We start from the raw sequence: 14,147 nt of genomic DNA, 5'->3' as shown, positions 1-14,147 counted from the left end.
ACTAACCTTGCCCATAGAGTCATTAACTAACCTTCCCATAGAGCCAGGATCTAACCCTGCTCTTAGAGTCAGTAACTAGCCTTTCCCATAAGATAAAAGGAATGGCAGCTATGATAAATTATAGTTAAGCTTAGCTAGAGGATTCTGGTGACCTAAAGTTTTCACTCGTCTATCTGTATTGTCTGTCAACAATTTTCTATGTAGACAAAAACTCAAAATGTAGAGTATAACTGCGATAACAGTTATTATACATAAGATGAAGATCAGAATTGTCTTGCGTGTGATGAAATTCATAGAATTGAAGATGTAGGGATTACAATCTGTAAGAGATAAAACTGGAGTAAACTATTTGTATAAAGCTTTATATTTCAGAAGTTAGAAGACCTGGATGCTCCATACCTTGTATTCAGATGCCTTATTTTACCAAGTTTCTGTCTTTCATATATCAAATGTTCTTTACCTCACTTTCATGATTCAGCTACTGCTTTTAAAAAAAATTAATAGTTACTTTGTTGTGTGAAATACTCACTTGTTATTAGTAAAGGGATAACTATATTTGATGTCTGGGATCCTTGTAAGGTAAACATTCCTGTCAGACTTCATTTCATGGATTAATGATCAAGGTCAAGTTTTAATGGTCAGGTCCATATGAAAGTTTGAAGTGCATAGATTTGTTCAAACAATATCCGATATGGAGGATCATTGATCTGCTAACCCTTCTGGAGCACAATACAAGATATGGAGGATCCTTCATCTGCTAAACCTTCTGGAGCACAATATAAGATATTGAGGGTAGTTGATCTGCTAACCCTTCTGGAGCACAATATCAGATATGGAGGATCGTTGATCTGTTAACTCTTCTGGAGCACAATATCAGATATGGAGGATCCTTCATCTGCTAAACCTTCTGGACCACAATAACAGATATGGAGAGTAGTTAATCTGCTAACCCTTCTGGAGCACAATATCAGATATGGAGGATCGTTGATCTGCTAACCCTTCTTGATCACAGTATAAGATATGGATGGTAGTTGATCTGCTAACCCTTCTGGAACACAATAACAGATATGGAGGATCGTTGATCTGCTAACCTTTCTTGAGCACAATATCAGATATGGAGGATCGTTGATCTGCTAACCCTTCTGGAGCACAATATAAGATATGGATGGTAGTTGATCTGCTTACCCTTCTTGATCACAATATAAGATATGGATGGTAGTTGATCTGCTAACCCTTCTGGAGCACATTATAAGATACGGATGGTAGTTGATCTGCTAACCCTTGTTGATCACAATATAAGATATGGATGGTAGTTGATCTGCTAACCCTTCTGGAGCACAATATAAGATATGGATGGTAGTTGATCTGCTTACCCTTCTGGAGCACATTATAAGATATGGAGGGTAGTTGATCTTCTAACCTTTCTGGAGCACCTGATATCACTGCTTGTTTTTGGTTTTCTTGGTTACTATGTAGGAGAATGGTTTAATGTTTGCTCAACAGATAGATAATATTGAGTGTTAGGGAGTAAGCAATTTTTACATCAACCCTGCACTCACTTTCTGTTCGCCTATGGTTTTAAAAAATTTCAACACTCATTGTAAAAGGGATTTTCATCAACTTTACCTTGTTTTAATTGAAGGGAATGATTTCAGATTTAGGCTGCAGCTTCATAATGTTGAATAGTTATGAGAAAGCAATTTTTACATCTGCTGTCCAGTTACTTCCTGGTAGTTTGAAATTTGACAGTACTTACTGTACAAGGAAAATTTTTGTCACATTTTTTGTCTTCAGTGAGAGGGAATGATCAGTTTCAGTATGCATGTAACCTTAACCAATTTCATGGAGAGTCGCATATAATATTACACACTTAGTATTGGTCTTACTATACTTGCCTAATTAACAAATTAACAAATGCAGCTTTTACTTGCCAAAGAATAACTTTCATTTTGGGCTAGGCAATCATAAAACTGTGATAATTTGCAGAAACAATTGTGAATTTTACAGTAGAAACTTACTGTTAAACAGTTTTAGTAATCACATAATCAAAAATACAATTATTATCCATTGTATGTTGATTATTTCTTTCTTATCATGTGAGCAAATTTAAAAAAAAAAAGAAGCTTTATCAATAGAAGGAAGTTTTTGTTATACAAATACTGTTTCTTCAGTGAAAAAATGTGGTAGCTGATTGATCAGATTGCAATTTCCAGATAGAAAGACTAACTTAAGATCACAATATAGACTACAGTATGATATAACCTTCACTCTGACTTAATTCATACCATTTTCCTTTATCTGTTTCTTTGGCATCCCTTCACTATACTGTAAATTCAGAAATTATTGCAATGTTTTAATTATTGCAAAAAATGCAACAGGGTTATAATCAGAATAATTTAAACTTACATTTTGAAATTTTGTATATGAAATAAAAGGATTTTCCTCAATATCGGAAAATTAAAATAGTTTGAAGTGACAAAATCACAATAATTAATGCACGCAATAATTTCTGAATTTACAGTAGTTACTCTTGTTCAGGTTCATAAATGAAAAAAATATTTAATATGACCTTTTTCTCAGTAGCAGTTTACTTTAAATTTTAGTACGTTTGTACCAGACCAAATGAGAAATGTTGACACAGAGAAGAAAACAGATGAAACAGCATTTGATATTAGAACTGATTTAATACAAGCAAGAGACATACTGGTAATATATATATATTCATTAAACAGACCAATTCACTTCTCCAAGAAGATTTAATAAATTTCATTAAATTGTTGCAGATGGTATTATAATAATATTTTACTCATGTATAATACAAAAAAATTCTACAAATTGATGTAATGGTCTATGGTAACTTATTTGGTACAAAGTGACCTAGAATCATAGTTTAACATTATTAAAACTTGGATTGAGTCAAGAATATGTATAATGCATCGATACTAAGTGAGAAATGTTGGATTACCAGAACTGCTTTAATGAAAAAGAAAAAGTATAATGGTTATATTTCTTATATTTCATTACACATAATCACTATATACAAAAAAGCACCACTTTAATTGTCATTATTCCATCTTTTAAAAGTCACAGTTTATTTGGTGAAATTTGTGCACAAAAATCTTGAAAAAGTTGAGAGCTTTAATTTGATATATCATTAATTAATTTAGGGTAAATCAATGCCAAGTATGAAGTTAGAATGGAGACAAATGGAAGATACTGATGATAAAACACCTAGACCTTTTGAGATGCCAAGATACATGGGTATTGTGAAAAGTGTCAAACGAGTTAGGAGGCTACAGGTAAATTAGTGATTAATGTGTTTTATTTACACTTTTAAAAAAATGTTACTTCTGCGAAATAAAATTGCCACTGTAATTAACTAAAACAAGCAATACAGTTGTTATACAGCATGGGTAATAATATTGAATTGTACTGAATATGGCAAGGGTTGGTTTATCTTCTACCTAATACAACATAGATTTATTTATTACCTTATAAAGAGTATTTTACTGTTTTATTAATATTTCTATATTATTATTTTTGTGCCATTTTTTGTTCCATGGTCTATTGCACAGGATATTATCGTTATATGGTATGAAGATCAGCTCATTGTTCTATTGCCTGAAGCCAACGGTACAGTCTTCAACAGGGAGCCTAGGCTCACACCAAATAGCAAGCTATAAAGGGCCCCAAAAATTACTAGTGTAAAACCATTCAAACGGAAAAAACCAATGGTTTAATCTATATAAAAAACGAGAAACACTTATGAACCACATAAACAGACGACAACCACTGAACATCAGATTCCTGACTTAGGACAGGTGCAAACAATTGCAGAGGGTTTAAACGTTTTAATGGTACCAAACCTTCTCCCTTTTCTGAAACAGTAGTATAACATCACCAAATAGAAAGACACACTATAAAATATCATTTGGAATGACTTAACTCAATCAAAAAAATAAAAAGACTAAAATAAACACAATGAATGAATAAATTTGATCTATGATACAATGTAAATACAAAGTTAATAAAAATAAGGGATGAAATATTAAAGTAAAAATGTAAAACTGTTGAGAAATGTTGAGAAATGTTAAACAATTTTAGAAAAACACCAACTTTGAATAAAATTACTATGCCCATTTACAAATGAAAAATTGCTGAATTTTTGTTTCCATTCCCAAACTTAATTTTGCCTCAACCAAATGTTATGAAACTTATACACAAGTTATGTTCTTCAGTTATGTCCCTTGAAAATGAAATATGGAAGTAAGGACATCATCTATGTTCCAATAAACAAATCTGTGTACAAGGGTTAACATCTGAAGGTTCATGTATCATATAAAATCATGATTGAAAGACCTATTCAGTTGATGAGTATAATTATCAGAGTTAAGAACCCCAACAACATTATATGTTTTTACCTGCTTATAATGAAGTTCTACAGTAGAATATCCCATAGTGGACCAAAATATCCCCAAAAAGCATGCTGTTGAAACCGGGGGAGAAGAGACAATAGCTATTAATTTTTTGTGCAAGCTCAGCATCTAGGTTGACTTTAAATGCATGAGTGATCAGATATTCATTAGTTTTAACAATACATGTACTAATGGGTCATTGCACAATAAATACCTGCTACATACCAACTTCTTTTTATGCCCCGTCTACGATAGTAGTAGGGGCATTATGTTTTCTGGTCTGTGCGTCCGTTCGTCCGTCTGTTCGTTCGTCTGTTCGTTCGTCTGTTCGTTCGTCCGTTCGTCCGTCTGTCCCATGTCAGGTTAAAGTTTTTGGTCGAGGTAGTTTATGATGAAGTTATAGTTGCATCCATTTGTAACTTTACATACATAGTCATTATAATAGGGAATTTCTAAAAAGTACCTCAAATTTAGGTTTTGGTCCTCATTTCATGGTTCATTGAACATGAAAATGAGATTGTGTGAAACAGCTCTTTGCCAGGTTAAAGTTTTTGGTCGAGGTAGTTTATGATGAAGTTATAGTTGCATCCATTTGTAACTTTACATACATAGTCATTATGATAGGGAATTTCTAAAAAGTACCTCAAATTTAGTTTTTTATGCCCCACCTACGATAGTAGAGGGGCATTATGTTTTCTGGTCTGTGCGTCCGTTCGTCCGTCTGTTCGTTCGTTCGTTCGTTCGTCTGTTCGTTCGTCCGTCTGTCCCGCTTCAGGTTAAAGTTTTTGGTCAAGGTAGTTTTTGATGAAGTTGAAGTCCAATCAACTTGAAACTTAGTACACATGTTCCTTATGATATGATCTTTCTAATTTAAATGCCAAATTAGAGTTTTGACCCCAATTTTACGGTTCACTGATAGAAAATGATAGTGCAAATTTCAGGTTAAAGTTTTTGGCTTCAGGTTAAAGTTTTTGGTCAAGGTAGTTTTTGATGAAGTTGAAGTCCAATCAACTTGAAACTTAGTATACATGTGCCCTATGATATGATCTTTCTAATTTAAATGCCAAATTAGAGTTTTGACCCCAATTTTACGGTTCACTGAACATAGAAAATGATAGTGCAAATTTCAGGTTAAAGTTTTTGGCTTCAGGTTAAAGTTTTTGGTCAAGGTAGTTTTTGATGAAGTTGAAGTCCAATCAACTTGAAACTTAGTATACATGTGCCCTATGATATGATCTTTCTAATTTAAATGCCAAATTAGAGTTTTGACCCCAATTTTACGGTTCACTGAACATAGAAAATGATAGTGCAAATTTCAGGTTAAAGTTTTTGGTCAAGGTAGTTTTTGATGAAGTTGAAGTCCAATCAACTTGAAACTTAGTATACATGTGCCCTATGATATGATCTTTCTAATTTAAATGCCAAATTAGAGTTTTGACCCCAATTTTACGGTTCACTGAACATAGAAAATGATAGTGCAAATTTCAGGTTAAAGTTTTTGGCTTCAGGTTAAAGTTTTTGGTCAAGGTAGTTTTTGATGAAGTTGAAGTCCAATCAACTTGAAACTTAGTATACATGTGCCCTATGATATGATCTTTCTAATTTAAATGCCAAATTAGAGTTTTGACCCCAATTTTACGGTTCACTGAACATAGAAAATGATAGTGCAAATTTCAGGTTAAAGTTTTTGGTCAAGGTAGTTTTTGATGAAGTTGAAGTCCAATCAACTTGAAACTTAGTATACATGTGCCCTATGATATGATCTTTCTAATTTAAATGCCAAATTAGAGTTTTGACCCCAATTTTACGGTTCACTGAACATAGAAAATGATAGTGCAAATTTCAGGTTAAAGTTTTTGGCTTCAGGTTAAAGTTTTTGGTCAAGGTAGTTTTTGATGAAGTTGAAGTCCAATCAACTTGAAACTTAGTATACATGTGCCCTATGATATGATCTTTCTAATTTAAATGCCAAATTAGAGTTTTGACCCCAATTTTACGGTTCACTGAACATAGAAAATGATAGTGCAAATTTCAGGTTAAAGTTTTTGGTCAAGGTAGTTTTTGATGAAGTTGAAGTCCAATCAACTTGAAACTTAGTATACATGTGCCCTATGATATGATCTTTCTAATTTAAATGCCAAATTAGAGTTTTGACCCCAATTTTACGGTTCACTGAACATAGAAAATGATAGTGCAAATTTCAGGTTAAAGTTTTTGGCTTCAGGTTAAAGTTTTTGGTCAAGGTAGTTTTTGATGAAGTTGAAGTCCAATCAACTTGAAACTTAGTATACATGTGCCCTATGATATGATCTTTCTAATTTAAATGCCAAATTAGAGTTTTGACCCCAATTTTACGGTTCACTGAACATAGAAAATGATAGTGCAAATTTCAGGTTAAAGTTTTTGGTCAAGGTAGTTTTTGATAAGGTAGAAGTCCAATCAACTTGAAACTTAGTATACATGTTCCCTTTGATAAGATCATTCTAATTTTAATGCCAAATTAGAGAATTTATTCCAATTTCACAGTCCTTTAAACATAGAAAATGATAGTGTGAGTGGGGCATCCGTGTACTGTGGACACATTCTTGTTTATATCAGCATAAAGTTTTTACCAGATGTACAGTTTAAAGGACTGTTTATAATATTTTCCAATAGTTAGCACAGTAATATTATATTAATCTTTTTGTAGGGTCATTTGAATTCCATTTTATGTGTACATTTTGACAAGAAGAGACTTATATCAGCAGGATTAGATAGGACCATCAGGTTATGGGATATCAGAAGTGGCAAAAGCATTCACAAATTTTATGGCCACAAGGTAACTTATATTTTAAAGTGTAATTTTAATGTCTAATCTGAAGTATGTTATGAACCATGCAACCATATTCCTGCACTGAAAGATGATAGATAGAACCAATGAAGGTTAAACATGTTTGTTGGCACTTAAAAGAGGGACGAAAGATACCACAGTCAAACTCATAAATCGAAAATAAACTGACAACGCCATGGCTAAAAATGAAAAAGACAAACAGACAAACAATAGTTCACATGACACAACATAGAAAACTAAAGAATAAGCAACTTAACCCTCCCCTAAAGGGGACAATGGTGAAACAGCACAACTTGAGTACAAACTGTAGAAATCATTTGGAAAGGGCTTGCCTCATCAGATCCTCAGGAAGCTCATAAAAAACAAAATTATACATAAAGCACCAATCTAAGATTACTTGTATTACTGAAAGCCAGTTATAACTGATAGATAATTCATGTTTTCCAAGACAAAAAATTGTTTTTTAACTGTTTTGGCAAAAAACTTTGGTTAATGTAATTTTCATTGTCAGCTGTTGATCAAGATTTTATTTACTTTCTAGGGAGGTATTAGATGTTTACAGTTTGAGGGCAACACACTACTTACAGGATCATGGGATACAACCATCATTGTAAGTACATTAACAATAGGAATATGCAATACATGTTCATCAAAGGGAAAATAAAGTCTTTTTGTATGAGTTTAGGAAACAAAATGAAAAGCAAGGTTGATTGAGGAAATACAAAATAAAGAAGGTTAAAAGAACAATGTTTGAAGCCAAAACCTAATTGACATTCCCAAATCAGTTGTGTTTAGAAATGCTCTTATCAAGAATTTGCTGCATTACATTTTTGTACTCTCTTTTCTTGGATTCAGAAGTGTCTCACGTATTGATTTAATCACTGTTTCACCTATATATATGTTTTTTCTGTCATTTAATCTGCTTTTAAGTCCTATTCTCTGTTGGTGCATGCATTGTACGTTTATAAGTTTTCTCTCTCATCCCATTGTAATTATTTCTGCCATGATCAGTTTAGTAATTGCAACTGATCTGGGGTCTGTGCTTCTAAAATTGAATGGAATTTGATTTTTATGATGTTTTTCTCGAAAATTGAATGGAATTTGATTTTTATGATGTTTTTTTCTAAAATTGAATGGAATTTGATTAAGCTATGATGTTTTTTTTTCAATGCAGTTTCATCGTGCCAAAAATATTTCATTGTAATCAATTTACATTACTAAAGGGGTAGTATTCTATGCATCCCTCTGAATAGTGACTGTTAAGTTATTACTTTTCTGAGGGCAAAAAGTAATCTGACATTATTTTTCGTTGAATTTCATGTAAAATATTTGCACAACAGCGAAAGGTAATTGAAAAAGAATGGATTTGCAATTAATATTATTGTTTTTGGTTCCTGGTGATGATATTAACTGATAACTTGTGGTGGTTATCTCCAACTCTCATCCCTACAAACATTGGTCTTATGGACCTTGAAACAACTATTATATCTGTTTTCTTCTTGCATCGTTGTAAATATAATGGAGGTTGATGCGACTGTCATACAAGTGAGAGGTTTAGCTAGCTATAAAACAAGGTTCAATCCACCATTTTCTACATTTGAAAATGCCTACACCAAGTCAGGAATATGACAGTTGTTGTCCATTCGTTTGATGTGTTTTATCATTTGATTTTGCCATTTGATTAGGGTCTTTCCGTTTTGAATTTTCCTTTGTGATTTTACTTTTTTTTTCACACTAACTTATCATAAAGGTTGAAATATGACAAAGTTTACAATTATAGTTTAATTTACGATTTCTCAGATTGCTATGAAAGTATCGAAACTAGTTCTTCAAACTATTTATTTCTCTGCTTTTCAGGTATGGGATTTGCGTACATTTGAGAAAAGGACAGTACTTGCTAAACATACAGATTGTGTTTCATGCTTATACATTGGGCCAGAATATATGTATGTTATTGATTATTGTACTATATAAAATAAAAGAATTAATATTTAAAACAAAACACAATTTGACAAAAATTACTTATAAGGTGTAGTTTGAAACCATCATATATATATTGCAGCAATTATACACCACCCCTCCTTAATAGCAGAAATTTAAGAAAAAATAATTATTTAAGATTCTTTCAGGGTTTTTGTGGTATATTTGGTTCCAATGATAGGTGCACCAAGGCAAAGATTATGATAGTTAAGGATTAATTTTTAATATAATAATAAGATATATTTTTGTTGTACTATTTATTTGATCTTGTTTTTAGCTCACCTTGCTTTTCAAGTCCAAGTGAGCTTTTCTGATCACTTGGCATTGTCGTAATCCTCTTTAACTTTTACACTAATCTTTTCCTCTGATTTACACAACTCTTCTCCTCTGAAACTACAGGGTCAAAGTGAAACAAACTTGGCTGTAATTATTATTGGGACATCTAGTTTTAAAAATTTGTTGGATGATGAAAATGGCTAAAAATAGAACATAGGGGCACAAAATGCCAGTTTTGTCTTTTATTTGGAAAAGTGTTATGAATAAGATAAATCAGACATGATCAAAAATGTTCAGGATGTTGAGCTTTACCAGTTGTAAATATACGGCAAAACTGTCAGACAACTTCTTATGGGAGTTATTAATCCTTAAATGACAAATTTTCCCTTTTTTAGCTCGCCTGACCTGAAAGGTCAAGTGAGCTTTTCTCATCACTTGGCGTCCGTCGTCCTTCGTCCGTCGTCCGTAAACTTTTACAAAAATCTTCTCCTCTGAAACTACTGGGCCAAATTTAACCAAACTTGGCCACAATCATCCTTGGGGTACCTAGTTTAAAAAAGTGTCCGATGACCTGGCCATCAAACCAAGATGGTCGCCATGGCTAAAAATAGAACGCAGGGGTAAAATGTATATTTTGGATTATATCTTTAAAACCTAAGCATTAAAATTGTTGATCAGGTCAAGATCTATCTGTCCTGAAATTTTCAGACGAATCTGGCAACCTATTGTTGGGTTGCTGCCCTAAAATTGGTAATTTTAAGGAAATTTTGCAGTTTTTGGCTATTATCTTGAATACTATTATAGATAGAGACAAACTGTAAACAGCAATAATGTTCAGCAAAGTAAGATCTACAAATAAGTCAACATGACCAAAATTGTCAGAGAACCCCTTAAGGAGTTATTGTCCTTTATAGTCAACATTAATTAACTTTTTGTCATTTTGTAACTTGTACAAAAATCTTCTTTTCTAAAACTATGGGCCAAATTTAATCAAACTTGGCCACAATCATTACTAGGGTATCTATTTTAAAAAAGTGTCTAATGACCCCGCCTACCATCCAAGATGTCCGAAATCAGTAAATACAGTAACAGGTGAGCGACACAGGCTCTTGAGAGCCTCTAGTTTTAAATTTAACCTATTATCTTAAAAACTATAATTGATAAAGAGAAACTTTATTTTGCAAAAATGATCAGCAAGACAAGTAACTGGTACACAAATAAGTCTGCATTGTGGAAATTATTGCCCTCTTATGACAATTTTTACCAATTTCCTTGTATGATAAAAACTATAACAGATAAATAGACACTTTAAAATACAACAATAATCAGTAAGACAAGATATAGTTAGTAAACTGTTATTCTTTATAGGAATGATTACCTTTGAATGAGTATTTTTTATGCCCCACTTAGGGGCATTATGTTTTTCGGTCTGTGTGCCCATTCCTTCTTTCGTCCATCTGTCCCATTTCAGGTTAAGAATTTGGTTAATGTTTTTGGTCAAGGTAGTTTTTGTGGAAGTTGAAGTCCAATAGACTTGAAACTTAATACACATGTTCCCTATGATATGATCTTTTTAATTCTGATGCCAAAATTAGAAGAGAAAAAGTTTTTACCCCAATTTCACGGTCAACTGAATATGTGCAAGTGGGGCATCTACGTTTTATGAACACATACTTGATATACCCTCATTTGTGTTTTGAGCAAAAAATAAAGAATATAAAGAATCTACCGTAAACAGACTAAATGATTAGCAATATAGGATCAATCAAACATAGATTTCTGTCATGAATATAGTCTACAATGTTGGAGAGTGTCCTTTATTCAATATCCACATAGACCAAGGTGAGGTACACTGGCTCTTTTTGACCTCTAGTTTACATTAAAATAGGGCTTAAGATTTTAAGAACAAAATAACTTTTTATAACTTTCATGGAATGTCGGTAAACTTTTTCAAAAGCTTTTTCATAATTATTTCATTCATTTTTTTTTTTTTTACTTCTAACATAAATTTATATTTGTTTCAGAATTTCTGGATCATATGATAAGACTGTCCGGGTATGGTTTAGACAGACATTGATCCAGTGGAAGGTTATCAGGGGTCATACAGCAGCAGTTAACAGTGTGTCATGTGATGGAGACTGCTTTGTATCAGGGTCCAGTGACATGTGAGTTATATAGGCTAGCATCTCAAATTGTGTTTAAATATGTGTAGTGTTGCTTGAAACTATTTACAAAGGCTTAATGGGACATACATTTATAATAATGAATAATGAAATATACTTTTGCCATATGGCTATATATGATAAATGAGACACATGTCTGGCATACACAATTATAAATATAAAAAGAAGATGTGGTTTGATTGCCAATAAGATAAAACTCTCCACAGACCAAATGACACAGAAATTAACAACTATAGGTCACTGTACAGCTTTCAACAATAAGCAAAGCACGTACTGCATGGTCAGCTATAAAAGGCCCCAAATGACAAATGTAAACGGCCTTATTTATGTATAAAAATGAATGAAAAAACATTTATCCACAGAATTTACAACAAACTTTACTATTTTAACATTTTTTACATGACTTCTATCACCAATACAGTGTGGTAGACATGGAAATGTCAAGTATGCCTCTATCTGCTCTCTCATTCTTGCTAGATTTTTATAAAACTTATACTATAGGTTAATATCAGCAATATAATGGACAAGTTTTATAATGATGTTCAATGAACTATTTCTAACAGAATTATGTTACTTGGAAATATTAGATTTATGGAAAATGGCCTTTGTTAGGAATCTCACAGGTACAATTTGTATGCCCCATTTATGGGCATTATGTTTTCTGGTCTGTGCGTCCTTTTGTTCGTCAGTCTGTTCATCTGTTCATCCGTCTGTCCTGCTTCAGGTTAAAGTTTTTGGTCAAGGTAGTTTTTGATGAAGTTGAACTCCAATCAACTTGAAACTAAGTACACATGTTCTTTATATGATCTTTCTAATTTTAATGCCAAATTAGAGATTTTATCCCATTTTCACGGTCAACTGAACATAGAACATGATAGTGTGGATGGTGCATCTGTGTACTGAGGACACATTCTTGTTTTATAAACTATAACATACTACAAGTTATGCCCTTTAAGTATACAGTAAAAAAAACTTTTTTGTCCCCCTGTGCATGATTTTTATCTATAAATTGTCTTAAAAACAACAACAAAAAAAGTTATTTTAAATTTTCATTGCCCCTAGATAGATAAAACATGTGCAACAGAGGGGACATTAGAACTCTGATGAAGAGTGTACGTTGTGAGAGATACAAATAGAGCTACTTGAGCAACACAAAAGTATATGTGATTAAAAAGACATTATCTCCAAGTATATTTTGCATCTATAACCAAATGCAATTAAACAAAAAAATATTTAAAAGTTAAAAAAAGATATGGTTCAGTTAGATTGAAGTTTTAATTTAATTGTCTACAATTAATTTTCAGTACACGTTAAGTTTATTTGAAGGTGAATGAAACTGCTTTTCTTAAGAAGAGTTTATTATAGCATGACAGCTTTCTAGTTATCTCCCTTGATGCAGTTTTATTTTATTAATCTGTAGTAACTGATCATCTTTCTCATCTGTTAGGTGATCTAGATTTTACTTATTTAGAATATTTAGATTTTCATAACATAGAACGATTTAGAGAAAGAATTTCTGATAGCATTTTCTGAATTGGTGATTTTCTTCTATTATTGTTTTGGCTTTTACTGACTACTACAGTATGGATTTTACTCTCTGTTGAAGGTTGTGCAGTGACCAGCACATCATTTGGACTCAAATTATGTCTCTTTTAAATATATTGTCCAGACAAGCAATTATCCTAAAGTTGATGTGAAATTTATATGATTGGTATGTTTTGGTCTGAACCTCTTGTTTTTATTTGAAATTTTAATTCATATGTATTAGAACATGTGTTTTATATTTATTATAGCCATACATGACCTCCACCTTCATTCTTAATTACTTTAATGATTCATTGATGAATCTTTGTCATATAATTCTATTAAACTTAAATCTGACAATTCCTACTGTCTTTACAGAGAATGGAAATAGTTTCTATTGGATTAGATTTACCTTTTTATGCTCCACCTAAGATAGCAGAGGGACATTATGTTTTCTGGTCTGTGCGTCCATTTGTCTGTTTGTTCATTCGTCCATCCGTCTGTCCTGCTTTAGGTTAATGTTTTTAATCAAGGTAGTTTTTGATGAAATTGAAGTCCAATCAACTTGAAACTTAGTACACATGTTTCCTATGATATGATCTTTCTAATTCTAATGCCAAATTAGACCCAATTTCAGGGTCCACTGAACATAGAAAATGATAATGCGAGTGGGGCATCTGTGTACTAAGGACACATTCTTGTTATAACATTAGTTTGAAAAAAAATAAGACATGAGTGGGGTAATATCAATGAAACAGCATCACAATAACACCAATTCAAGCAGCAAAGGAAATGCAGAGGTGACATGAGTTATGGGAATAGTCTGCTTTGAATTATGATATAAAATCTTGAAGGTAGTAAATAAAATGAAGGGAGACTAACAAAAATCTACCATCAAAACCAAATTATGCAGAACTACTTAAAAATCAGTTTTACAAA

At 32.3% G+C, this 14,147-nt stretch overlaps 1 protein-coding gene across 8 annotated transcripts in view; it reads left to right on the top strand.

The window, feature by feature from the left end:
- The window catches only part of LOC143069321 (uncharacterized), a 97,769-nt gene that overhangs the window by 39,172 nt on the left and 44,450 nt on the right, over positions 1 to 14,147 (top strand). For all 8 annotated transcript variants that reach the window (XM_076243897.1, XM_076243896.1, XM_076243894.1 and 5 more), the window contains 6 exons: positions 2,604 to 2,706; positions 3,168 to 3,299; positions 7,105 to 7,233; positions 7,787 to 7,855; positions 9,103 to 9,191; positions 11,526 to 11,666. In XM_076243897.1, coding sequence (XP_076100012.1) covers positions 2,604 to 2,706; positions 3,168 to 3,299; positions 7,105 to 7,233; positions 7,787 to 7,855; positions 9,103 to 9,191; positions 11,526 to 11,666 — 663 coding nt within the window. The remainder of the gene's footprint in view (positions 1 to 2,603; positions 2,707 to 3,167; positions 3,300 to 7,104; positions 7,234 to 7,786; positions 7,856 to 9,102; positions 9,192 to 11,525; positions 11,667 to 14,147) is intronic.

Source organism: Mytilus galloprovincialis, chromosome 3 (genome assembly GCF_965363235.1).
Source record: "Mytilus galloprovincialis chromosome 3, xbMytGall1.hap1.1, whole genome shotgun sequence".
NCBI lineage: Eukaryota > Metazoa > Mollusca > Bivalvia > Mytilida > Mytilidae > Mytilus > Mytilus galloprovincialis.
This window is presented reverse-complemented; position numbering and strand designations above follow the sequence as displayed.